This window comes from Chroicocephalus ridibundus, chromosome 15 (assembly GCF_963924245.1).
Source record: "Chroicocephalus ridibundus chromosome 15, bChrRid1.1, whole genome shotgun sequence".
In the NCBI taxonomy this organism is placed as follows: Eukaryota; Metazoa; Chordata; class Aves; order Charadriiformes; family Laridae; genus Chroicocephalus; species Chroicocephalus ridibundus.
The window spans coordinates 8204165-8230789 of NC_086298.1; the positions used below are offsets into that span (position 1 = coordinate 8204165).

Consider the following 26625-nt stretch of genomic DNA (forward strand, 5'->3'; position numbering starts at 1 on the left):
ACTCTACCCGCTGTGCATCCTGCTCGCCCAAAGGCTGGCCACCCCCCGGGGCTCCCCTGCGGCCCCGAGGTGGCTCTGCGCCATGCCAGCACCATGGCAGCAGCGGGGGGAGCGGGGCCAGCCCCATCAGCGGGGCCAGGAATGAGGCAAAACCACCACAAACAAACCAACCCCAGCTGGTGACTGGGAAGGAAGCAGCCGGGACAGGGGGGAATCAGGGCTTCACTGCCCAGCTTCACCGAGGGGCCGGCTGAGACCACGGGAGGGTGTTCTTGGAGGGGGGGCTGTGGCGCCAGCAGCCACCCGCCTGGATGGCCTCAGCCACCCTTCCCTGGGCGCTGCGTCGGTGTCACGGGGGCCTCAGGCACCGCAGCCCCTCAGCATCCCTGTCTCAAGCTTCATTTGCTGCTTGCTGCTGAACTGAGAGATTTTAATCTTTTAATCACGTTATGAGCCGAGGTGGTGCCGGCCACGCACAGGAGGAATGTCTGGAAGTCAACAGTGCCCGGCGCGGCGGGAGCCCATCCTGCCCTGACCCACATGTCCGCCCAGATCCTGCGACCGGGACCGGGACTGGAACCAGGACCACAGCCAGGAGCAGGACCAGGACAAGGACCAGCTGGTGAAGGGCTGCTGGGGCTGGAGCATCCCCCACCACATGCCCATCTGCCCCACGTCCCTGCGGGCAGCAGCAGGAGCGAGGGAGGTTTCCGCATGTCCCAGAGCCGCTGAGCCCAGCTGCTGGTGCAGCAGCACTGGAACGGGGATGTGCTGGTCCGGCCACAAGCGGGGAGCGTCAGAGCAGGCACTTCCATGGACCTGACCTGAGGTGTGATTCCCTGACGTATCATGGCAGAAAAAGGGGATCAGGGTGACTTCGGATTGAGAAAAAGGCGTGGAGCCGTGGGTGGCCCGGGAAGCCCAAAGGACCCAGCACAATAACCCCCCCGGGGAAACAAAAGCCCCTTTGTTTTTGCTCGATGCTGGTGTTTTGTCGGCAGGGAGCTGGGGGCTGCTTTCACAGTGTCTGCGCCCCAGCTTTTACAGTGCTGCAGCTTTTACAGCCTGTGCTGCGACGGCATGGCCCCGTGCCGCTGAGAACCCTCTTGAGGCTGCAGGCTGCCGCGGGGTCACTGTCCCGCATCGCCTCACATCAATCTGCATCGCCCTCTATCACCCTGTATCACCCCGCATCACCCGCATCACTTTGCATTGCCCTCTGTCACCCTGTATCACCCTGTATCACCCCGCATCACCCCGCATCACCCTGCATCACTTTGCATTGCCCTCTATCACCCTGTATCACCCCGCATCGCCCCGTGTCACCCCCCCGCTGCCCCCAGGCTGCAGCAGGACAGGGCTGCAGAGCCTGGCCGAGCCGGGGCACGCGGCCACAGGGTTTGGGGGCAAGGCCAGGCAGCCATCAGAGGGAGAACGTATTTCATGAAATGCCTGTCATGTGGGCATAATTAAAGCCTTTCGTTATCATGGTGTTAGCGGCAGCGAGGGGGATGCTCTCAGAGGGGTGCCATTGCAGGAGGCCCCACGGTTGCAATTAGGTGACGTTGCCCTCCAGCCACGTGGGTTTAATTACTCCCTTCCCCGTGTTTCCCCCCTGAGGGGAGCGGAGGGGCGTCCCGCAGCCCAGCCTGGCGCAGCCAGGCAGCAGAGAGCCGCGGCAGCCCCCGCCGAAGAACAACAAAGCCCTGGAATTAGAGATGTGCTGGGAGTTTACTTTACCGCAAAAAAATGTCAGAAATCCGTATTGTTTGGACAGGGATTTGATGTGGATCGCTAGATAAAAGCCTGGCAGGGACCCAGCTCAGGGCGGGGAAAAGTCAGCCAGCTCCTTTCTCGTGGTGGGGGCTTGTGGCCAGGCGAGGGATGCACCAAACGCCGGTGCTGGGGGCTTCGGGGCCGAGGCACAGGCAGGGGCAGGGGCAGGGATGGTCGGTGCCTTCGTCAGCCAGAGCAGGACCTGGGCCTGGGTCAGCGTGGGGCCAGGGGAGGGGGTGCCAGGCTGCCCCGTGCCAGCACCAGCTTTGGGTCTTTGCAGTAGGAAGCATTTCGGCCATGCTGGCATCCTGGGACACTGGGCTCTGCTGCCTGGTGGCAGTGTCGCAGGACACCGGCTGGTGTGCAGGGCTCCTTGGTGCCGAGGGGTGGCTGCCCTGGCACACAGGGACAGGAGCGGGAAGGAGCTGGGCGGCAGGGGCTGCTCTCAGCCCTCGGGGTCCCCCAGCAGCTCCACGCTTGCCAAATTTTGCAGCAGAGCCAGGGCAGCTGCTCCCGCCGTGCCCACGCTCAGCTGCTCTCCTCTCCCCGGCAACAGGGCTCAGCTCCCAGCTCCTGCTGCTGGGGCTGCGGCTCACACCCAGGAACGCCAAGTCCCCTTTGCCCCAGGACCCAGCAGGGTCTGTTCCTCCAGGGCTGCGCTCGGGACGCGCCTGTCTCTGCGCTGCCCAGCCCAGGGCCCACGGGCACAGCCATGGCACTGCCGGGGGGATGTGGGGTGCCCTCCCTGGGCCAGTCAGATGTGCCATGAGCAGCAGCCGTGTGTGCCAGAACCTCTGGGCACGTCTGGCCATGGGACAGGGACAGCGAGCACCCGCCTGGCGGTTCCTTCCCCGCCAGCTGTGGGAGAAACGACAGCGCACACAGCCTGCTTTCACATCGGTTATTTTTTTAATACTGTTCACGTCTAAAATGACCAAAACCAAGCCAAGCGCCCCCGGCCCCTCGCCCTGCCCTAGGCGGAGAGCAGGAGGGCTGTGGGCTCCCCGGCCATGCGTGCTCCCCCTGCCCGGCGCTGGGCACAGGCAAGGGTGCAGGCAGGGCACCCCGGCACGGCGGGCAGGCTGCTCTGCACCCGCTGCCGGGAGAGGGGACCCTGCGCGGCTCCGGTGAATGCATTTAAATAATAAGCTAATGAGCGGCAAAAGCAAAGGCATCTTAATCACATCTCCTAAAATAGCAATCGGCAGCTGCTCCTCCTGCCCCGCAGCGAGGGGGCCCTGCCCGGCCCAGGGAGGGCACGGCCCCCAGCAGCCGGCAACAGGCCATCAAGGCCCTTGTACCGCTGGCAGCCGGCGGTCGCAGTACACGCGTGGTCATGGGGGGTGTGTGGGGAGCGGTGCTCGGGCTGGGTGCAGTGTGGGGAGTGCTCAGTGCGGTGGCGCGGGGCGGGTGCTGCCGTGTTGCCGGCGGCGCAGAGCCGACTGCCTCCTGGTGCCACAGGGGCGTGGGGCCAGGCTCCTCTACCACGTCCCCGGGAAGGCAATGCCGGCCGAGCTGCCGGCTGTGGGGCAGCCCCACAGCTCCAGAGGCCACGTTGTCATGGGGGTGTGTGCTGGGGGCTGTGCTTACCTGCACCCCTGCCCGGCGAGGCAGCAGGCGCGGTGCGGGTGCCTGGGGCACGGCGGGTGGGGAGGGCTGTGGGTGGAAACCGGGCGGTCGCCGCAGCCCTGCCCCAGCGGGGCGGCTGGGGCCAGGCTGCCGACGGGGAGCCCCGGCCGGGCACGGCGGAGGGTGGGCACAGGGGTGCAGCTGGGAGCCGTCCAGGCGCTCAGACCACGAAGCGGAGCCCGTACGTCATCTGATGGCCGTTGTCCCAGGCGTAGAGCACCTTCTCCTTGGGGTTGTAGTCGACCTGCGTGGTGAAGGCATACTGGTTGAGGAAGGGCAGCCGGAGCTCTGCCTCCGTGTCCGTGTGCGTGTCGAAGGCGTAGGAGATCTGCCCTTCCTTCTGGCTGTAGGTGTCCACAGCGTAGAGGATGCCGCAGATGATGAAGCAGTTCCCGTAGGCGTTGCGCTTCAGACCCGTCTTCCAGGTGGTCTCCCTGCGCACAGAGAGGTCCCCGGGGTCAAGGCGGCTCAGGACGATCACCTCCTGCTGCGAGTAGTCGTAGTCCACGGAGGGGTAGATGACCCAGAGCCCACTCTCGTCCACGGCAAAGTCAATGTCTGAGTGGCCCTTCCACTTCCAGGGCGTCGTGTCCTCGTACACCACATCATGGAGCAGCGCCCAGCCCGCCACGTACCGCTCCTTCAGGTCATACTTGATGATGTTCTTGGTGAAGGCACGGTTGTAGTAAAAGGCCCCTCTGTACACCACATGCCCGGTGCCAATCCAGTTGTAGGGCAGCTTGTAGAGATTGCTCCAGCGGCCTGCGAGGGGGCAGGAGAAGTGTTGGGACCCCCTGCAGCACTGGGGTCCCACGCATGATGGCCCGAGCGAGCCAGCAGTGGCAGGGGACCTGTGTCCCCCTCACTGTCCCATGGGTGCTCCCCGGCGCAGGTCCCCATCAGCTGCCCACCACCCCAGGACCCAGCATAGACGGTGTTGCCCGGTGCTGGGCACCCACCCAGGAGGAGCCGGGGCCCCTGCACCTGCTCAGCCGCCAGCCCTCACCCTGCTTGAAGTTGTCGAGGCTCCTGAACTCCACCAGGCTGTTCCCGTAATAGTAGTTGGTGACATAGATGCGGTCATCCTTGGCCGCCGGGTCCTTCATCCAGGCCCCCTCGTTGCGCCCGTAGCTGTGGTGCTCCGTGGGGGGTTCCACCGACTCGATGGTGCCTTCGCACTCCACCTCTTTCACTGGGTACCGAGGAGGAGGAAGGCTTACCCCTGCCCCAGGCAGCCTGCCTCCACGGGGTCCGGAAAGCCCTTTGCCATGGCAGGGCTATTGCTGGCCCAGCCTGGCCATGGGCACCAGGACCACTGGGGTGGGTGCCCCCTCCCAGCCCCCGCGCTCACCCACCTCTGTTTGGCGTGTCAGGGTCCCCGGTGCCGTCAGCCCCCTGCCCGAGGACAGTTGGGGGGAGGCTGCGGGTGGTGGTGCGGGGGATGAGGGCGGTGCTGGGCGCAGCCGTGGTGCTGGGCACAGTGGTCTCTGCCCGCCTGATGGCTTGGGCCGGGGTACCCTCAGCTGGGGGGGGCGGGGGGCCCCTCTCCTCCTGCCGCTCCAGTGCAGCTGCCCCCCTCGCAGGGCTCTCTGCAGGGGGACGAGACGGGGGTCGGTGTGTTGGCGGGAGCAGCCCCTGGCCCTCCGTCCTGCCGAGCAGCACCATGGCAGGAGGGTGCCCCCAGCCCCGCGCACCCCTGCCCCGTGCTGGGGACTCACCGCGGCTGCCGGCTGCTCCCTCCGCCGCCCCCGCCTGCCCGGCCTTGTAGTAAGTGATGCCCCGGACCACGGTTTGCTGGTGTGACGGTGGCTTGGGCTTGGGTGTAGGCTGCGCACTCCCCCTGGCCTTCGTGTTATCCTTTTTGGGCTTCTCGAGCTTCAGCTGCTTCTCCTTGGGCGCCCGGGGGGCTGCCCTGTCCCCCAGTGCCTTGCGGGTGCTGGGGTACCGTCCCGCCTCCTTCTCTCGGCCACCCGCCGTGTCCTGGGGGGCACAGCCCGGTCAGATCCCTTCTCCTCCCCTCCCGACGCCGTGACGGACAGCGGGCACAGGCACCAGCCCTCAGCTGCCGGTGCGGTGCACCCCGATGCACGCGTGGGAGCTGACAGCACCCGCCGCAAGCCCGGGGGAGCTCGGCTCTGCCCCATGGCAGGAGAAGCCCAGCAGCACCAGCCATGCCTGCGAGGGGCTGTGTCCCCGGGGGTACCTGTGCCTTGCTCTCGGGGACAGCGGCAGCGTCCTTCTGCAGCAGCTGGTAGCCCAGGTTGGAGATCTCCTTCTTGATGCTGATCATGATGTCGGAGTAGTTCTCGTAGCGTCTCATCTGGTCGGTGAGGTGCAGGACGCTCTCCTTCATGAAGTCGTTCTCCCTGCTCAGGTTGGTCTTGATGGTCTGGAGGAGAGGAGAGGTGTGGAGCCCCACTCAGGGAGCCCACGGCATCCCCAGACGATCCCGAGCAGCCAGACAGGGCACACTGCAGGGACAGTGCCTGCCAGAGCTCACTCACCTCCTCCAGTGTGTTCATCTGGGCCACCACCTTGCTGATGTAGGAGTGCACCTTCATCAGGTCCATGCTGTAGAGCGTTCCCTCCAGCAGGTCCACCATGGACTGCAGCTGCAGAGGGAGAGCGGGGCTGGGGCACGGGGCTGGGGCACAGGGCACAGGGCATGGGGCAGGGCTGCGCAGCCACTGCGGACACCCCCACATGTCCCCATCCCCGCTCACGGACAGAGCGCAGGAACCGCACTGCTCTGTTGCCCTGGGGGCAGGGCCAGGGAGCGTGGGCTCCTGCATGTGAGGAGGGGGTCTTGGGCCCCCCAGCCCACAGTCCCACCACGTCTGCAGATACCTTGAAGAGCTCGGGCGCCTGCTTCTTCAGCTTCTCCATCTTCCACTCGTTCTCGCAGGGGTTGAGCGAGGAGGGGGGCGCGGTGCAGGAGCACTTGCAGTCAGACCCCGAGCTCACCGTCTCCACCGTGTAGAAGTCCTCCACCCGCATGCTGCCGTTCCTGACGCGGCTGCAGGCGTCCTTGCTGAGCGGACGCAGGATGCACTTGCAGCGGCAGTCGGAGCCCTCTGAGGTCATCCGGACCTGGTCCGCCTCGCCCAGCGCCTGCGGGGACACGCAGCAGTGGGGCGGCCAGTGAGCCTGGTGACCTGCCCGCGTGTCCCACAGGGCCCTGCCGACCCCAGCAAGCCATCACAGTCGGCTCCCTATCTGCTGCATGCCCAGAGGTCTCCCATCACCCCTGGGGCTCCCGGCCATGCCCTGACGAGCGTGGGGCATGGTCTGTCCCGGAGCACCCTGTCCCACCATTCTGCAGCTGGGTGACGGTGACGAAACTCAGGCAGCTGCTCACCCCCGTGGCCACCAGAGCATTTTGTTCCCCAGGTACTTTGGTCCCATTTCTGTAGCTGTTTCCCAGCCTCCAGCCAGACCCGAGTGAGCAGGGACGGTGGCGAGGAGCCCCAGAAGCGCCCCTGTCCCCCCACGCTCGCAGCTCGGAGCCCACACAGGGTCCGTTGTTCATGGTGACACGCAGCCACCTCGGGGTGAGCTCGGCCCCTCCAGACTCCCGCAATGGCCCCAGGCACACACTCAAGGACTCCCTTGTTTCCACACATGGCCCTGACTCACGCTATGGAGCCCAGGGTGCTTTTCGGCTGGTTTCTGCAGATAAGGAACCGTTCTCCCCCCAACCCCGCTGTGCTCGGGAACAAGGCTGCAGCTCAGGCAGCCCGGCGGGATGGGGAGCCGTGTCCCTCTCACCCTTGCCACCGGCTGTGCATCTCTGGGGGACATCTGGGCTGGCGGGGAGCACGGCCAGGCTGCGCTGGCTGCCTGTGCGCAGGGACGCGTCTGCTCTGAGCACGCGGGAGGGTGGGAGAAAGGGGAGAGGCAGCGCAGTGACCCCGGAGGGAGAGGGCTCTGCCCATAGGGACTCTGACTCACTCTGGGAAACAGAACGGTGGCAGAGCTGGGAAATGAGTGTAGCTCCGGCTCTCCCACCCTCCCTGGAGCACAGCGCGGCGTGGGAAAGGGCAGAGGCACACAGGGCTGATGTCGTGCCTGCAGGGAGCACCCATGGCCATGCCGACGCCATTCTGCCCGTGCCCAGCCGAGCCAATGTGCTAGCGGCACCTGGGGAAGTGGCTTTCCATGCAGGGACCCCCAGCTCCCCACAGCCCGGGCCAGGGGCTTCCCTTCCTAAAGATGCAGCAAAACCTCCTGCATTTTGCATTTCAAAAAAGCCTTCTCTTTCAAAGGGAAACGAAGGTCCCGCTGGCTGGCAGGAAAACGCCAGGCAGCCCAGAGGGCTGTAAATCCAACAGCATCTCATCAGGCTCTCGGCAGGGAGCAGCAGAGCAGGGAGCGGGACCCTTTCCCCAAACACCACCTCTCCAGGCTCTCGCACCTCCCTGGCCCCCCTGACCTCCCCACGGCAATGCCGGCGCTTGTGCAAACAGGCAGGACAATTCACAGCCTGGCGGCGAGCTGCCGGCCCCTCCGCATGCACCCGGGTTGCTCCTGGACCCCAGACTTGGGCTGCTGTCCCTGCCACCAGCTCTGTCCCTCCGTGTGCACGGCACTGAATGGGGTCCCAGAGTGGACACGCATCCTTGTAGGAGCCCTGCATGAGGTCCTGGTGTGTCCCACAGGAGCCCCACTTGAGTTCCCAGCCAGGGTCCCCCATTCCCACCAACACCCCAAGCACCAACCACCGCTGAAACTACCACCACCGCGGCACAGCCTGAAGCACGGGGACACGCCGCGATCCCGCCCGCCATCGGCACCTTCCGCAGGGAAGGGCTGCAACTGCCTGCGCTGGAAGCTGGTTCCCGTGGGAGCAGGCGGCCGCGGGCTGTGCGTTCCCTCCCACCGCCCTTGGCAGCGCCGCAGCGGGAGGCACGGCTGGCGCGGAGGCCCCGCGTGTCCCGCTGAGGTGGAGCGCGAGCGGGCGGGAGCCGTGCGCAGCGAATGCACCCGGAGCAGCCCCACCAGCAGCTGTTTACACTGCGCAACGCACGGCGGGGCCCAGCAAACGGAGCCTCCCCCGCAGCACGAAGGGGCAAACTCTTCCCCGGAGACCTCCCGGTTCAAGCCATTCTCTCTCGTGTCCCAGCCGTTGGTCCCCAGCCGGGGCAGGCTGCAGCGTGGCGGGCAGCCAGCAGGACGGGCAGTCAGCGGCCCGGGGGCCAGCAGCCCCTTTTGTCTCGCGTCCGCGCAGCAACAGAAAAGTCCGCTCACCTCAGGTCAAGGTGCGAGCGGGCGCTGGGGACTGGGGGAGACCGACTGCCCCTTCCTGGGCGCTGCGTGCACCTCGCTGCGACACAGCCGGGGCAGCCGCCTGCCTTCACGCGGGGTAGTAACATTAAACCTCGCTCTGCCTTTTAAACGGCTTCCTTAAACAGGAACCGTATGTTCTATTTATACAGAAAAGGCTGTAAACAAGGAAGTCTTAAAAAAAAGGCCCCCGCACAGTCCATTCCGCAAGGGTCACCCCGCCTCGGTGCATCGCCCGGGCATCCATCATCCCGCTGTGTCCCAACCCCACCGGAACAGCCTGCACCCCCTGGGGCACACAGGACCCACTCCCCAACAGCCTGCGGGTGGGTTGGGACGTTGCGGGCACGAGGCAGCCCCTGCTGAAGGCCAGCACACTGCACTGGCTGCTCAGGGTGGTAATCTGACAGCTCCCTAAGAAACCTTCATGGGGGCTGCTGCAGCCCCGCGGGGTACCCGGGTGGTTCTTTCCCTGAATCCCCCCGCTTGCTGCAGACCCCAACCCAGGATGCAGACAGGCGGGTGCTGCCCCTTCTCCGGACCCGAGTCCCAGCTGCGCAGCAGGGCTGCGCACCCACGGCTGGCGTGCGGGAGCATCCCTGCACTTTGCTGGGGGTTTCCTCACTCCCAGTTTTAAGAGCTGGATGATTTTCCCAGCACTGCCTGGTTTCTGGGACCTCTTGCAAGAGCGTCCATGTGCACATGGAGTTTGTGCCATTATTTGGAGAAAACGGGACCTTTGACAATGAACCTTGGCCAGCTTTTAAGCTGTCCTTTGATTGCTGCCAGAGGACTTGTCTGGGAGGAAAACACGCTGTGTTGATAAGCGTGCTGCTGTGCTGCACGCCTCTCGCACACTGCTGGAAGGCATGTCGCCGTCACAGGAGGGAAACCATGTCGCCCTCCTCTTCCTCCTCTTCCCTGGCTTGGCACAACGCATTGAACACATTCCGCAGCACGGGGAGCCGAGGCAGAGCGGGGCTGGCAGAGCTGGCCGTGGCTGATGGCAGCCAGGCCCCGGGTGCTGGCACTGCTGGGGTGTCCCGTGTCGGTCACGGGGACACGACCATGCGAAATGCTTGTAAGGCACACGAATGCCCACTGATGGGATCTCATCCAAATGGCAAGAACTGAGAAAATACCTTCAAGAACGGGGGGCAGCACCTGCGAGGAGGGAGGGAGGTGATGACAGCCCCACGTGGCTCCGTGGGCTGCGCATCCCAGGGTCCTTCAGACACCATCACCCCTGAAACCCTGCTGGGACCCCCAGCGCGGGGCTCCCCCCAACACCTCTCCCAAGCCAACAACAGCTGTGTTTTCATCTTGTTCCACTAAATGATTCGGAAAATCTTGGCTTTTTAACGCTTTGGTGATCCTGGCATCAGCGCCCTTCCTCCCTGGGGGCTGCTCCCACCATCATCCCTCTGGGCTGGCTCCCGGTGCCCCGGCTGTGGACACGGCCCCCGCGGGAGGGCAGCCGAGGAACCGAGGGCTCCTGGATCCACGTGAGAGCCCGGTTGCCCAACGCGAGCCCGGTTCCCCGACGCTGTCGCGTCCCGCTCCCACGCTCTGCTCATCTCGGCGGGGGAAATCTTGTCCGGGCTGTTCTCTCTGGCACGGAGGCGCTAATTGCAGAGCTCATCAGGGCAGCGCCGGGCTTTGGGCACCTTCCATCCCCCAAGCCCGCCCGCAGCCCAGAGCATTCCCTCCGCCGAACCCCCGCAGCCCCCAAACCGCACCGGCCCTTCCCGGGGAACATCCCCCGCCCCGGAGCCGGGGGATTCCGGGGGGGCCCAGCCATCGCCGCCCCAGAACCTGCCCCTGCAGGCAAACACCGCCTCCGCCCGCCGGAGCCGGAGCCCCGGCCCAGGGACACGCTCCTCGGTCCCTGGCGCAGGTGGCAGTGCCGGTGCCGGCCCGGGGCCGGGCTCTGCCCGCGGGGGTGCCGGGGTTCTCGGGCACCCCCGCCCGCTCCCCTCGCTGCCCGGGTCGGTGCGGCTGGAGGCGGTGGGGGGAAGTGGGGGGGAGCCACCGCCGGGCCGCGCCCCCGCCTTCGGACCCCCCCGGAGCCCTCCCGGTCACAGCGGCCACCGCTGCCGCCGCCGGGCCCTCCGGACCGGCACCGCCCGCCCCGACGGCACCGACCCCGCGGGGAGCGAGGGGGCTGCCCCCGCCCGCTCCCGTGCGCACCCCCGACCCCGATCCCACTCCCGGTGCGGCCGGTGCTTACCGTGGCGGCGCCGCGCGCGGCGGCCAGCGCCGGGAGCAGCAGCGCCGGGAGCAGCAGCGCCCGCATGGCGAGAGCGGCGCCGAGCGCCCGCACCGAGCGCCCGCTCCGCCCGGCCCGGCCCGGCGGCGGGGAGGAGCCGCCCGCCCCCCCGGCCCGCCCCGCCCCGGCCCGGCCCGCCGGCGGCACCGGCCCCACAATCGGCGCCGCCATCCCGCCCCGGGGCCGTCCGGGCTTTCCCTGCACCGGGGATGGCTGCTTGGCCCGGAGGGGGCTGCCCGGTGCCGGGGCTGCACCGCTCCCTCCCCGAGCTGCCCGGTGCCCCTTTCCCGCATTCCTGGTTCCCCCTTTCCCGGTCTGCCCGATCCCCTGTTCTATCGATACCGGTGCCTGGTTTCTCCCTCCTTGGCCTGCCCGGTGCCCCTTTCCCGGTGTGCCCGACCCCCTCTTCTATCGAGACCGGTGCCCCGGGCGGGCCCACCCTCCCCGGAGCTGCCCGGTTTCCCCCTCCTCGGGGCTGCCCGGTGCCGGTGCTGCACCCCTCTCTCCCCGGTCTCCCCGGTGCCCCTTTCCCGGTCTGTCCGATCCCCTGCTCTATCGAGACCGGTGCCCCGTTTCTCCCACCCTGTGACTTCCCGGTTTCGCCCTTCCCGGCCTGCCCGGTGCCCCTTTCCCGGTGTGCCCGACCCCCTCCTCTATCGACATCGGTGCCCTGGGCGGACCCATCCTCTCCCTTCCCGGAGCTGCCCGGTTTCCCTCTCCCCGGGGCTGCCCGGTACCGGTGCCAGCGCTCCGGGCTCGGGCGAAGGGTGCCCCCTAGCGCCCCGCCGGTTCCGGTGCACCGAGGGGAACGGGGCGCGGCCACGCCCCCCCGGCCGGTGCCTGCCGGTCCCGCGGGCACCGGTCCCGGTGCCCGCGGGACCGGCAGGCACCGGCCGGGGGGGCGTGGCCGCGCCGGAGGGGGAGTGGCCGGCGTGTGGGCGTGGCCGGAGGACTACGCTTCCCGTCGTGCCCCGCGGGAGGGCGGCTCGGCTCGGCCCGAGCGCGGCGGCGGCTCCGGCTGTCAGCAGCTCCAGTGAGGGGCCATGGGGCAGCGCGGCCGCCGGGGCCCTTGAGACCTCACCGGCCCCGGCGCCGCCATGGAGCTGGAGCCGCCCGCGGAGCTCCCGGAGACCCGCACCGCCTCTAAGGGACCGCCCCGCAACGGTGAGCGAAAGCGCGGCGGGGAGGGGGGTCGGCCCGGCCGCCCCTCAGGGCCGGTGTGTGTGTGTGTGTGTGTTGGGGGGGGGGGCTGCGTGGTGTGGGCCTTGCCGGGCCGGAACGCGGTACCGGCGGCTCTGCCGCCGCTCCGCCCGGTGCGGGGCTGCGGGGGCGCAACTTTCCGCGGCCGCGGGGCACAACAAAGGGCCGCGGCGGGCAGCGCGTGCTGCCCGCGGAGAGCCGTACCCCCCCCCTCCCCGCACTGTCAGGGTCCCGGCGGGACCGGCCGCGCCGCGGAGGGCGGGGGGGGCGGTTCTCCGCTCCTAACGCGCGTCCTTCCGAAATCCAGGCGTTCCCTGCTCTGTCCGTAAAAAAAAAAAAAAAAGTATCTCTTTTTCCGTCTAAATCCTGTGTATTTTGAGTTCTGGAAGCCGCTGCGGGGCAGCCCCCCCCCACTTCCCCCCTGTTTCCCCCCTCGGTGCGGCCCGGTGCCACCCTCCCGCTCCCCGCCGGCACCGGGCGCTCGTTTGATCCGAGCGTGGGTTTGATCCGCGGCTGCCGGTGGGTTTATGGGCACCATTTGGGACCTTTTACACTTCCATATGCAGATTCCGCATCTGCACTTGAATGTCCCTGCCAATTTTTATGGTTTACAATTGCATTTTACCATCTGAAGGTACCCTGTTCTACAAAGGGTTGGCTCGGACAAAAGAGGCTTCTTATCAGCAGCATCCCTGGCGCTTGCTGGGTACGAGCCCCACCGAAACATCCACGGTGCTGGCAGTTACAGAAATGGGTATTTCTGAAATCACCCGGAAATGTAATTTCGAATTGTGTCCCTTTGTGAGGCTGCTGGAAACACTTTATTATTGTCTCTTAATTAGATGTCCGGTTGAATGAAAGATACTTTTCATCTTTAATAATTTCTTAACTTTCTGACTTCGTTTGGGCAGCGTCTGTTCCTTTGGTGTCCTTAATAATGCAACAATATTAATACTTTGTCTGCATTTACTATTTTTCCCACAGAAATGTGGCATTTGGGGTGAATCTCTTTTGATTCATCATCTTAGTTTTAAGAATTATTTGTGTGTCTTGCACAGCTCTTTCATGTGGTAGATATTGTACCTGTGGCTGCAGTTAGTCTTTTGAATGGGTGATGTAACAACCTTTTACTACTTTGCCTTAAAAAATGTGAAATACTGGCATGGTGTTGAGACACTGCTTGACCTTCGGTCTTTCTAAAGCCTACAACAGCCAGGGGAGGAGCAGAAAAGATTGGCTTCTTACTTTGTTGGCTTATAAAATATCTGCAAATGGTAATGAAAAAGGAAGAGTCTTAACATTTCCTGGTTTTAAGGAAGATTCATAGCACACTTGATGGTACAGCACCTTCTCTCTTTATGGAAACAGTTAAAATTGTACGGCATGTATATAGATACACAGGAGATAGCTATAGATAGTTAGATACATCTATAAAAGTAGGATTATATTCTTGGTGGCTATGTTAAAATCATTAATGAACTTAAGCTCTGCACGTGGCTTCTGTGTTAACCCTGAGTAAACTGACACAAGTTTATTGGCGTCTTCAGCGAAAGAAGCCTCAGAGTAACTTTGAAATGCAGCTATGCGATTTCATTTCAGCAGTTATGGTGAATTACAGCCTCATTATTTGAGGGGACATTTGACATTCTTAGAATATAAGATGATGGTTTTCCCTTACCAACTTGAGTACTTCCCCTTCCGTTTAAGAAACATACTTTGTCATTGAGCCAATCAATGGCAATGAGTAAAGCGAATTATTTAAAAAAAAATCATTTAATTAGGGCATTCATTTTTCCTGCACCACTAGCAATTATTTTTCAATGGGGTCCTATTTAAGACCAGTTTGCCTATAGCTTCAGTTGGCATGTTTTTCCTTTGTGAATGAAACATGATGGCTTTTAAAGCATAAAATAATTACAATGGTGTAAGTAAAATGGTAAAGCGGGTTATCTAGAATTAAGGTACTTTGGAACTTGTGTGGATGTGGTCTTGGAAGACAGATTTAAGTATCAGGAAACTACTTGAGTTTTGTGTTCCCTTAAAATTATAGGAGTTTCAGATAGGCAGATCGCTAATCTGGATGAATTTCGTACCAGAGAGAAGAGGAAGGTTGTAAGAGCATGGAGAATGTAAGGTTTTCAAAGAAAAATGCCACTGCTTGTGTCCCTTCCCTTTTCCACAGCGCTCTCAAACTTTACTGGCACACAGTGACATTTTTAGTGGTTCTTTATGGTTGATTGCTTTGCATCTGATGAGATAAACCTTTGCTTAACAAAGACTATTTCATTGATATAGTTAGGTCTTAGTTTGCTTGCTATAAGCATTTCTTTGAAGATTTAGGAAGAAAAACAAATTGAGTTGCTAAATGGTAATGCTGCTAAAGTCAAACATCTGAATAAACAGTGTTATTTTGACTCAGTATTGGCCTGTTGAATGTGGCTGGCTTTCGCTTTTGTAAATAATAATAGACAATAATAAATAATAGAGTTCTGAGCTTGCGCCTATGTTGGGAAATAAAAGACTTGTAATGTAGGAAGAACTTAATTCCTTTGTTATGATTTGATAGTAAGATGGAAAAATACCTCTTGGTGTAAAGTTGGAATTTGGTATTGATGGCTTCTGTAGATCATTAATCAGGAAAATGGGTTTATGCATGCCTTTTTGTACTAAAAACAGGACTAGCAATGTATGTTCAGCAGACGCAGTGTGTGATGTGACACTGAAACAACAGGATTTTTTTCCCTGCTTTGCTATAAAACAGTATAAAGATAACATATTATAGAAAATGAGGGGATTTTTCCTTATAGGAGACTCTTTCTTGATTGTTGGGAAGCAATAGTCATCTTTCTGCCCTGTCTCTGGAAAGTCATTTGTGATATCTTTTTTTTTTGGTGGGGGGAATGTGCAAGTGGTTTATTAAATTACTGTTCAACTCTTAGATGGGTGGTAGCTTTGAACAAATGCATTTACACTAGCATTCTCTGAGAAAGAGAGCACAGTTTATCCTGTTGATAAACTGCCTATTTAAATAAGGCCTTCAGCAGTGTAATCTGGTAATTCTAATTAAGTCATTTACATAAAGAATTGGCCCAGGGTTTCATCAGCTGGTTGCTGGTGAGCTGAAATGCATTCTTTCCCTCCAGCTGTATTAAACTAGCCTTTTGATCCTTTCCTTTTCTTAGCTTTAAGCCGGAGTGGTTATCACTTTGCAGACTGAATTGAGAGGGAAGTTGGGGGACAAGAGGACCCTTCCAGGTTTAGTTTTAGTCTTAATTATTGCAGTTCTAATTACCCAATTAGAAGACTCCCAGATTTTGTGCTGATAAAAATGATTCTGTACACATTTTGTTAGAAAGAGGAAATACACCACTGATAGGCTAGCTTCAGTGAAGTTCTTTATTGGTAAATGATTGCCAATAACTTATCTTGAGATTGCCAATAACTTATCTTGAAAGCAGTTTATGTCTGGAGTATCTTAATTCTACTCCAGCCCTTCGATAAGGAGGTTTCATGTACAAAGGGTGGACCCCGTGTCCTTCAGAGAGCACAAGTTACGTGTCTACCTTCCATTGCCCAATCTTCACAGTTATAGGCTTATATAGGTGGTGAAATTTAAACTTAGAGAAATGTCTGGTCAGTGTGAAGGATTGATTTTTTTTTTATTATTATTATTTTAAAGCTCTTTTTCCCTTTGTGGATATATATCCAGAAAAAAATGATAGAGATTTCCCTAAGGCATTAATGCCAGGGTGACTAGAAACTGCTGCGATGGCCTTGTCGGGAAATACCTCTCAGCTGAAACTTTATGGAAACATTAAATATTTTTAATGGAAATGTAATCCGGAATTGTGAAGCCCTTGGGACTGAATCTCAAAACTCTCTTGCCATGTAAAACCCCATCAGCTATTCCAGCAGGAGGCAGGGATTGCAGTGGTGGTATGTGTTTCTAAGGGTGCGTGTTGTGCTCAGGTCAGTGCGGTGCATTCTCTGTACTGCTGACGAGCCAGGTAGCGGGTACACTCTTTCTGAAATGGTAAATCAGTGCAGTGCTCCTATAAACGTCAGGGTTTATTCTACATATCTGATGCTGACTCTGGCACTGCTGAGAAGCACAGGGTTTATCTGCAGGAGTTGTTTTGGAGCCCTCAGATTCTGAAGCCAAGTGATTAAATGATGGCTGTCGCAGTTGTAGTAAAAAAAACTTGAAAAGAACTTCTGGTCTCTGAAAGTTCTGCCAAACAGCAACTTGTCCTCCAAAAATCTCTTCATTCACTCACAGCTGTAACGGCTTTTTTATGTTGTTTGGCAATACTTAAAAAAAAAAAATTACTCTGAAGTATATTGTAACTTTGATGTCTTATGTATGATTTTGCCAGGAGACTGCATCCTGTGCCTGTTCTATCAGTAGCTGTAAGGAAATGCCCTTCCTGTGGATCACAAGCAGTGATTGTTCTTACCTGCAAATATCCTAATGCAGTTTGGCATTCTTGGTTACTGGGGCTTTGGTTTAAGGTGGGTAACAGCTCAGCTTATTTTGCAGTGGAACGTAAGCTCAGGGCTTGATTTAAGGTAGGCTTTTTCCAGAGTTAGGTCTGTGTGTCAGTTCAGCAGCGGCTGGTGTCACTTTGTTTAGCCCTTGTTGACTGAGTGCTTTGGGTACTAAAAGAATTTGGCTTTAGTCATCTTGGAGTATGACTATCCCTTATTTGTGGGAGTATCCCCCGTTTGTTGAGGTAGTGTAATAGCTTGCTCCTACCAATTTGCAGCAGTGAGCTAACGGTGTAGTTAGTGCCTCCCGCTTTGCTTTTTGGCTTGGTGAAGCTTTTCCTTGCCCACTTGTATTTTCCTGCTTACCTGATACGTGCTGTATGGGTCTGTCACCTTAACACTTGAGCTGACCTTTAGTATTTTGCTTTGATTTACATAGTGCCTCTGCTCAGTGAACTGTCCCTATCACAGGATGATATCCATAAAAATGACACTTCCTAGTCTTGAAAAAAATCCGCAGGCCCATTGGAGACATGTGAAAAGGACACCCAGCAGGAAGAGAGGCCCATGCCTTGAAATATTCATCAATCATTTTCCTGGCACCAGGAAACCAATCAACTCTTCTAAGGGGCAGGGCGTAATCAATCACACAATGTGGGAAACAGGGATTGCTGGCCCTACCAAAAATGTCCCTTCATGTTGACAGAGTAAAAGTGTTGTGTTTGTGCTTATTCACAAGTAGTAACTTACACCCTTGGTATAAAGGACTTTGTCTTTTGTAAAAGACAATTGCTGAAGAAAAAGGTTTAATGTTGTATACGCCATCTAAGCTTGAACTAAAGACTCTGTTTCTAGTGCTGAAGTTGAGCTGTGTTTTGCATTGAGATTTTTTTTCTTTACCTTTCTGTATATGATAGGTGAAGGTTTTTCCTTCTGTTCCCAGACCTCCGTGTTCTGTAGGTGGCGAGTACAGCAGCACGCTTAAAATTTTAAAAGCAGTTTAAAATTTTGCACTTTCTTCATGAAACAACTTAAGTTTGAAACAGCCTTTATTGCAAACTGATATTGGGGAAGAAATGCACCTCTGGATGCTTGTCCTCTTTTTTCTATGTTTTAGTTTAATTAAAAAAAAAAATACGTAGGTTGCCCAATAATGACTGAACAGTAGTTGTCAATATCTGTAGGGTATTTCATTGTAGCAAGTGGATATGGGTTATTTTAATTCTTATTTTTCTATTAAGGTGCTATAAATTGGAACGAGTTGTTTATAACCTTGTTCTTTCTATGGAAACCTCTGCAATAGCTGTTACATAAGAAATGCCATAATATTTATGGAAAAATAATTGGCAAGTAGATCACTAGAATTCCTCCATCAGGAAAACATTTCTTGTGTGCCTTGTGGGAAGTAAGCGGCATTGAGCGGATGGCCCCAAGGAGCTGTGGCTCAGTGCTGCTGTGCTGGGCAGCCATGTCAGGGCCAGTGGTAGCCACACTGGTGGATCTGGTGCTGCTTGCGCTTGAGTGCGTGGTTACTGGGGGGCTGCCACAGACTTGGCTGTGTGGTTGAAGGGCTATGCCTGTTCTCCTTTTCTATTTCAATAGCTACAGAAACTTGAAACAAACATTGTAACTTTAAAAAGTCTAGCACTCTACTCCTTTACAAATAAACTCAGAAAGTGGCAGTTTTCCCTCGTGGTGGGAGGCCAGAAGGCTCTGTGTTGAGATCCCTTTTTGCACCCCCTCCATCATGGGGCTTTGCCTCTGGCTGGGAGAGCCAGGCAGCTCCTGGGGCACGGCTGGAGGGGACAGGGGCTCTGTGGGGTCCTGGTGCCCGGGGATGGCCCAGTGGGATCCCCTGCATGGCTTTGTCCACAGGCAGCCACCTTCAACAGGCACTGCCATGGGGCTGGGGCAGGGCCGGCTGCCTCGGTGCTGACTTCGTGGAAAAGACGAGTCAGGACTTCAGTGACTTGTGTCAAACGTGAAGTGCATTTTCCTGGCATACAGCCGTCTGCTGCAAAACCCCTTTGGAACAACAGTTACTGTTCCAGTGCATCCTATTTCTCGCTGTTTGGGTAGAGCCTTGATTATTAGGAATCTTGAAACTTTTTCTTATAAAAGTTGTCCTATTTGTCAGCAAGGAGGATAATACCCTGCAGGTCATAAAATGATAAACTGCTAAAGGGGAAGCCATCATGTATATACCTTTTCCCTATATCTAGGAAGTTTGTATCCACTTAAGTATCCATACCTTAAAAAAGGAGGGTTTGCATGAACCAAATTTAGGTGAAGTCCTGGAGCGGAGCAGACTCATGTGCTGGAAGCTCCTGCTGTAGGTGCACCCAGGTTTGCCTTCTGCAGCTTGGCCCTCTCCAGTGCCGGGCAGTGCTCGAGCTGTTCTCGTCTTACTCAGTCTGCTAAGGATCAGATCACACTGGAATTACTTTCTCTTCGGTTGAGTAAGATGTTTTCAATCCTGGCCAGGGTTTGTGGTTGGGGTGGGGGGCTCAAATGACAAGCCTTACCCCACACCGCTGGCCAAGCAGAACCCAGCCATCTGTGGAACCTGGCAGGGAGGAACAGCAGGGATGCCCAGGTCAGGGTGTTCACAAGCTGATGTTTAGAGTGATGAATTTCTAATTAACATAGGAGGTGAGAACTCAAGAGTCTCTGGTTTGTAAGTATGAAGATGTCAAGTATTGCTGAGACAGTGCCAGAGAACTGATACCAGAGCAGATGAGGGCTGTGGTGGACTCTGCCCTCCAGACCTGGCAGCAGGAGCCTCTGTCCTCCTCGCTGTGCCAGCGCCAGCGGAGTGGAATGGGCCAGGAGGGGCAGGTCACTGCTGGGAGCTGTCAGAGCTGCTGGGCGCTTATCTGCCGCTTTGTTTCATGGATTTATTTTTAATACTTCTTTATTAATTCAGTGGAGATGTCTGAACAGAAACGGTGCCAGTTGTCTGCAGTGACTTGTTCTGTTCCTTGTTTAAAGCTGGGAATACTGTCAAGAAACAAAAATATGACTATAAATTCTTGAGGATGTATGTATAGCAGTGAATTGCTGTGCCTGTGTCTTGTCCTGCTGTGGCTGACTGGTCTGAAGCCTCAAGGACAGACCCATGGGTCATGTCCCATCGGCACCATGGCCTTGCTGAGAGGGAGCAGTCTAAGGGGATTGATGAGTAACACCTTCCTAAGGATGGCTGTGCTGTAGGGATGCTACGGCGTCCACCTGCAGAGCTGCAGGAATACAAGCCCTTGATGGGTCTTATCGCAGGGATTAAAAATTAAGCTAAAACTTTAAAAGCATGTTAATATTTGTTGTGGCTGTAATCAGCTGAAGTGCCCTGTCCCTGCGCTGAGAAGCGTGCAGACGAGCGTGCTACGGGTCAGGTAGCTGGAAGGGCTCACGTGGATCCCCAGCAGATTCAATGAAGTACTGAATCTCTTTCCTCACCCACGCATAAGACTAGCATCAGCCTGAATTGCCCCTCAAATGAAATGTTGCCTGACTCCTTGTAATTTAATTTGTTGCCCATTGAAATACTGACTTTCTGTAGTGCTCGTTTTGTGCTGTAGTGCATCGAGGCGTTTAGCGGAGAGCACAGGCAGCAGCTCCTTGGCTCCAGGGATGATTTGTTGTGAAGTGGCTCACCAATGGAGTGTGTACGCTCCAGCTTTGCGCCCCTGTGGGCTCGGGCTCGCTGTTGGGGGGCTGTGCTGGCCCCACGGGGCTCTGGGCGGTGGGGGGACCAGAGGACGGCTGGAGGGACAGTGCAGGCTGGTGGGGAGGGACAGCAGGGGCAGTCTGCTCATGAGCAAGGTCTTCCTTGCCTGAAGTGGATGGTGAACAAGTTGTGTGCATGTATAGATGGGGAGATACTGATACACTGAATTATCTTCCGCTGTACTGGCAGCTGGAGATGTGAGCCAAGGAGCTAATTCCTTTAAGCTGCGTATTTGCTGCTGCATAAAAAAGTTGCATGGTAAATCATCACTGCTGAATGTTTACCCTGGTTTTGAAAAAAAGCTATAAAATGCTGGTCTTTAAACATTTGTGTTTGCTTACCTAGTAGTAGATTACTCAGCTTCAGAAGGAAGAATATAAATAGATTTCCCTTAGCAATGTATGTAACAATCATTTTAGAATTATAAAACTCCTAATCGTATGTCTTAAAACCTGAAATTAAAAAAAAGCAAAATTGTACACTGCTTTTTTTATGGAAACCAGTAAAATATGAAGTCATGTATTTTTATAAAGTTAGATTAAACTAGAATTAAAACTTCAGGTTGTTCTTCAGAGCAACTGTGTATATTAAATTCACTCAAACAATTTTCCCTTTGAGAATGGGAGCTTTGTTTAAAAATGCGGGTATTTTTCCTGTATTTAAGGTAACTTCCTAGTAAAAGTGGAGGCAAATATCCAAATATTGAGTGATGCTTCTCTTCAGAAGAGTATTTTACAGCCGTCAAAACAGTTTCTGATGTGCTTTTAAGATGCTTAGATGTGTTTCCACAATTAAAAGCTAATAAGAGACATGGCATCCTGCAAAATGAGATTATAGCAGTAGGCAGATGTGGCTGGAATAAGCCCCAAAGAGAAAGGGAAGTGTTTCTGGAATTGGGAACAGCCGGAGCTAATAGGGTTTGCAAACATGGTAGGCAGTAGGCAGAGAGGTAGGTGGGGAGAGAATCAAATTTCCCTTGGTTCTTGCCTGTATGTAATCCCTGTCCCTGGGAGGCCAAATGCTTAATGTGAGCTTTTCACTCCAACAAAACCCCAAGTCCTGGTGTTGGCAGGGCTGAAAGGAAGTGGTCAATGAGACTGGAAGGCTGTAGATCACTGAGGGAGCTGCTTGAATCAATACAGGAAGAAAAACACTTTTAACAGGACATAACTCTCATATTCCACAGCAGGCATTGCAGTCATGGCAAGCTGTGGCTACGCTCTGCTCCAGGTGGCTGTAAAGCTGCCATGTGCCAGCCATTTTTGTAGCTGTTTCCCAGGACGAGCATAGGGTGTCCGCTGGTCCCACCGTGCGGAGCTCAGGTGAGCTGTGGTGTGCGGTGTTGTCTCAGATCTGGTCCAGAGCAGAGTGCCCGGTCCCTGGGCATCCCACAGGCACGGGGGCTCCGGGATGATCCCTCTGCCCCTGAAGGACATGTCACTTACTGCAGCATGAGCCACAAAACACTTTCAGGTGGCCTGTAGGAAATTAAGACCTTGCAAAAATGAAAGAGCAACAACCACAGCTATACCCATGCTGACAAATTAAACGTTGAGCTCATTCATTGATTTGGTCCTCTCATGTGATGTGCAGTGAGAGCTACAGCTCTGGTGATTGATTTATACAGTACAGAATATATCATATTTCTAAAACCTGTCACTTCCATGTGCTGAGACATAAGACTTGTAGCATTAAATACGGAATGCCAAGAGTAGCTTTTATATGATAGTGAGCATACTTTCTGCAACCCAACCGTCTCATCTCTTTGTTGAGCGTTATAGGAATGGACTGCACCTAGGCAGGCGTAAAGCTTTTTCCCTATAATGCTGTTCAATGTTGAATATACATTAGCGGTTGATTTGGATGATTCAGTCATTCTGTGTATGTGTGGTAACAATGAGGAAACTTGTTTCAATGTGTAGCGCTTACACCTATTTTTCACATTTTAGGATTGTGTCGAGATCCTCCCACAGAGCATGATGCATCCACTAGTAAGTACTAGTCAGTCTTCTCCTTTCCAGGCTAGTGCAGCGTGCAGCTGAAGTCCATTAGCGTTAGAAGCTGTAATATTATCTCCACTAATTAAAATTTGAAGATAAATGCTGTTAAATTCATTAACCTTGAGGTTAGGGAAAGAAGCTGTTTTCAGACTCAGTATATATCTGTGCTTCTCCAGGATCCCAGTTTGTCAGTGCCGTTCATGCACTAGCTGTTGAATTAAAAGGGCATGTTACCTGCTTTGTGACAAAAAGGTCCGTTGACAGTAGTGTTTCTAGCCTGATGCACTGGCTGGCATCTGGAACCACTCACCTCTGGGAACACTGGCTAATTTGCAACATGATTTCTGGCATATTCTGGATGTTATAATGTGCTATTATTTATCAATAGATGAGTGTTAATCTGGGTTGATGTCAACTCTTAAAAAATACCAGTGGCATCTCTACTCTTGTATAATACCAGTTAATTCTGATTTTTGAAATACATCATTCTAGTGGACTCGGTATGTGGATTTGGCTGTAGCAGTATGCCTTGTGTTGGACAATGCTTTATCAGTGATCAAAAAGTAAATAAAGAATTTCCACAGATTTACAGAATGATTATGCAATTGATCTTTCAAAATTGGAGTAGTCTGGGCTGCCGGGCAGGCAATAGTCTATACCACCAAAACGTACTCTGGGCACAGATGATGCAAAATTGCCTGTCTAGGGACAAAGCCAGCGCGTGTGTGGAATAGGGTGTTGTGTGCTGGGAAGTGCTGGCTGTGGAGCAGACAGAGGTATTTGAGTAAGTGCCAGCTGCCAAAGGCAGTAGCAAAAAGCACTAACATAGTCCTTTGGAAATTGAAAGTAGGTCTTTTATGTTTATTGCCTATCTAGTACTGACAGTGCTGCATTGGAACGCTGATATTGTCCTGCTGCATAAAATCCTGATGCTGATCTCTTAAAATATTGGGAATTGGCCCAAAAGATGGAGGCAGCCTGATAGTCTTGGCTTCTTCAGCTTTATCAAAAAGATGGAGAGCAATTACACTGTTGAGTTACAGCTGCAGAGAGAATATCTTGGGTAGTAAGAGATTCCTAAAGAGAAGATATACCCAATATAAAGAAACTGCAAACTGAAGCTATGAATTCAAATTAAAAACAGAATTTCAACTGAATATAATTTTTATTATTGCTTATGACTTCATTTTGTAGGCTTTTTTGTCCTCAAGTCAGGACAGAGTGCCTTCTAAAAACAGATGAGCCTTGTGAATAAGGGAAATACTTCTTCTGAAATCCTCATTTGCCTGTGATAATTGAATGTGAACGCGCACTGCTGTACCAAGGAGCTGCCTTGTGCTTAAAAGCCCAGCTTCTCGGGAATTGTTTAGTTTCAGAACATGTAATTTTGAGTATGAATGAAAGGCTTTGAAAGTGAAAGGGAATGTCACCCAAGGACTGTAAAACATTTCAGTATTGATCTGTGGCGAACGATTAATACCTATCTCAATTCACAGGCAAAGAAACTAGATGTTTTGGTAAGGCATGTTTTTAGGCTCGATTATTGTAGTTTCAGTCCCCGTTGAATGAATACTCAGCGCGCTTCATGGAGCTCTTCTCATGGCTTGTGCGAAGTGACTGAATATCACTTTCTGTTTAGGACATGCCTGGAGGCTTTCTTCAGCATAATTGTTTTTTCTAAAAAGCTTTGCTTCTTGCCTATGTATGGAGTTTTCACTTTCTGTAGCCTAAAAGTCTAAAATGAGATGCAAAATTTCTATGACTCCCCTTTGGAGGAATGAGTTGGCTGCCGCAGTTGGCTGCGAGCCGCCCTAACGAACCTTGCTCTTCCCATGTGGTGGCTCAGGGCACTTCGTCTGCACCATCCTGCGCTCTTTTTCAGAAAACCCAGGATTTCCAGGGCTTCTGAAAAATCTAGTCCATAACATATGTGGTAAAGCTGATACCACAGCAACACACATCTCCTTTCTACTTCGATTTTTCTGTCTCAGGAGGCATTTCAGGAATCCTATGACTTTTGATGGCATCAATAAATCAGATACCATGCCAACAGAATTTTACTGGAATGTAAACAGGCATTTGAAATAACAATGTCTGTATAGTGTTTATTGAGGAATACAGTGCAGGTATAGCTCTGTAAGTGTGTGGAACATTAAACTGCTGTGACCGTTTCCTTTCAGTTATGTTGGTAAGCAGGAGCTGTGATTGTTTTCCATGTTAATGAAAACAATTCAAAATCTTTATCATGAGGTGACCTTATTTCCCACTCCTCTTTCCAAACAGCGTGTGTTTTCAGTACTGAGGTGAGACAAGAAGCCCTACCCGATGTAGGGGAAAGGGGAGGAATGTCTCTGGATAGTAAAATTTAGCTGATAAGGGATAATGAATCACCTTTAACTCAGCTCTGCTGAATAGAGCCGATCTGGGGAACTGTGGGCTGGCCAGCCTCATCTCAGGCCCTGGGAGGAGCATGGAGCAAATCTTCCTGAAAGATGTTTCCAGGCACTCGAAGGGGACAGGAAAGTGACTGGGAACATTCACCATGGGTTTACCAAGGGGAGATTCTGCCTGACCAACCTCATTCCTTCTGTGATGAAGTGACTGGATCCCTGAACAAGGAGAGAGCAATTTTGTCATTAGCCTTAAGCAAGGCTTTTGATGCAGTCTCCCATATCGTCCTTGTAGCCCAACTGGGCTACAAGGCAAATGTGGGTGGAAAAACTAACCATGCTTTCTGGTTCAGAGGGTAGCAGTCAAGAGTTCAAAGACTAACCGGTGGCCAGTTATTCAGAGGTTGTCCTTGGGAGTCAATATTGGGGCCAATACTATTTAGCAATTTCATCAACCATCTGGATGATGGGATGCAGTACACTCATCAGACTTGCAGATGACACCAGATTGATACTTTGGAGGGCACAGCTGCTATTCAGAAGGACCTCAATAACCTGGAGGAAAGGGCTGATTGAAACTTCAAAGTTAAACAGAGACAAATGTCAAGCCCTGCATCTAGAATGTAATAACCCCATGCAGTGGTACGGGCTGGGCAGCAGCTCTGCAGAAAGGAGCTGGGGTCCTGGTGAACCTCCCGACTGTGAGTCAGTGTTGTGTGCTTGTGGTGATGACGGCTCATGGCATGCTGGCTGGTGCACAGCCGGCAGGTGGAGGGGGTGTTGGGGACACGGCAGAGTCACATCTGGAATGCTCTGTGCAACTCTCCCAGCAGAAGACAGGCTGAACTAAAGCGAGCCCACTGGAGGGCTGCTTAGAGGTTTGGGGGTGGAAGGCATGACAAATGTGGACTGGCTGAGGGAACTGCATTTGTTTAGCTTGGAGAAGAGGAGGCTAAGTGGGGATTAACCGACAGGCTTCCCCTTCTTTAAATGTGGCTATAGGAAAAAATGGAGCCAGGCTCTTCAAAGGTGCATGGCCAAAGGCCAATACAATGATCATGAGTTGCAACAAAGGAAAATCCTACTGGACATTTGGGGGGTGTGTGTGCATAAAACCTTAGTGGAAGTGATGCAGCACTGGAACAGGGGTCCAGAGCGGCCATGGAGTCTCCATCCTTGGAGACTTTCAAAGCTTGAGTGAACAGACCCTGACCAAGCTGATCCAGCCTCGAAACTAGGTCTGCTTCCAGTGCCAGGCTCAACTAGATGAGCTCTAGAGATGACTCCCAACCTGAATTATTCAATGATCATAGAAGTATAATTATACTGAAAGGTCTTAGGGATGGTGTTGCCACCTCCTACCTAGAAGTTCTGATGCCTCAGTTTCAGCTTTTGGAGGGAGAAGCCTATAATCATATGTTACAGTATCTGTATTTTTTCAATGTCAGAACTCCTATTTTTAGCGTTCGTATTTTAGGAAGTCTTTACTAAAATGTTACCAAACCTACTGAGATTTTACTATGCAAATGTCCTTCTGTTTGCAACCTCGCTTGCACCACTGTGTCTTTACCAAATGGATCCACGTGAGTGATTGATCCTCAGCAGGCTGGCAGCTGGTCAGAAGCAGTGGGAGAAGATGCAACTCGCTCACTCAGCCATGTTCCGCTTATTCCAATGCGAGTATCCGCATTTGTTCAAGGCACCGTGTTTTACCTACTGCACTCCTACTGTACGTAAGATGACAACCTTTGGGGAGGGGGTACCAAAACTCACGCACCGGTACTTTCAAAGGCCAACGCTATGTCCCAGGTTCAGGCTAAGTTCATTTCTAGGAGTAGCCCATATACCCCTTGGATTAGCATA

The 26625-nt window shown here is 54.7% G+C and overlaps 2 protein-coding genes across 6 annotated transcripts in view; one reads left to right on the forward strand and one right to left on the reverse strand.

Annotated features, from left to right (window-relative positions):
- Positions 1–2714: 2714 nt before the first annotated feature.
- OLFML2A (olfactomedin like 2A) lies at positions 2715–11035 on the reverse strand. The gene is made up of 8 exons (XM_063353289.1): positions 10919–11035; positions 6253–6516; positions 5910–6017; positions 5609–5794; positions 5124–5385; positions 4761–4994; positions 4412–4597; positions 2715–4167 (listed from the first exon to the last, which is right to left on the reverse strand). Exons 1-8 carry the CDS (start codon positions 10982–10984, stop codon positions 3566–3568), a joined length of 1908 nt encoding a protein of 635 aa, XP_063209359.1. The 5' UTR covers positions 10985–11035; the 3' UTR covers positions 2715–3565.
- A 910-nt stretch (positions 11036–11945) lies between these two features.
- Positions 11946–26625, forward strand: part of NR6A1 (nuclear receptor subfamily 6 group A member 1) — an 89446-nt gene continuing 74766 nt past the window's right edge. For 3 of the 5 annotated variants that reach the window (XM_063353044.1, XM_063353045.1, XM_063353047.1), the window contains exons 1-2: positions 11946–12121; positions 22322–22363. In XM_063353044.1, the coding sequence (XP_063209114.1) occupies positions 12055–12121; positions 22322–22363 (109 nt within the window). In that variant the 5' untranslated portion in view covers positions 11946–12054. The remainder of the gene's footprint in view (positions 12122–22321; positions 22364–26625) is intronic. The other 2 variants (XM_063353046.1, XM_063353048.1) reach the window with 1 other exon arrangement.

What these genes read in the sequence shown, in the direction of transcription:
- OLFML2A (XM_063353289.1), bottom strand. Translation starts at nt 10,984, where the DNA reads ATGCGGGCGCTGCTGCTCCCGGCGCTGCTGCTCCCGGCGCTGGCCGCC. An exon ending in AGATGAACACACTGGAGGAG is followed by an intron (nt 5,795 to 5,909) that starts GTGAGTGAGCTC and finishes CCTCTCCTCCAG; the next exon opens with ACCATCAAGACCAACCTGAG. An exon ending in CCCTGACACGCCAAACAGAG is followed by an intron (nt 4,598 to 4,760) that starts GTGGGTGAGCGC and finishes CTCGGTACCCAG; the next exon opens with TGAAAGAGGTGGAGTGCGAA.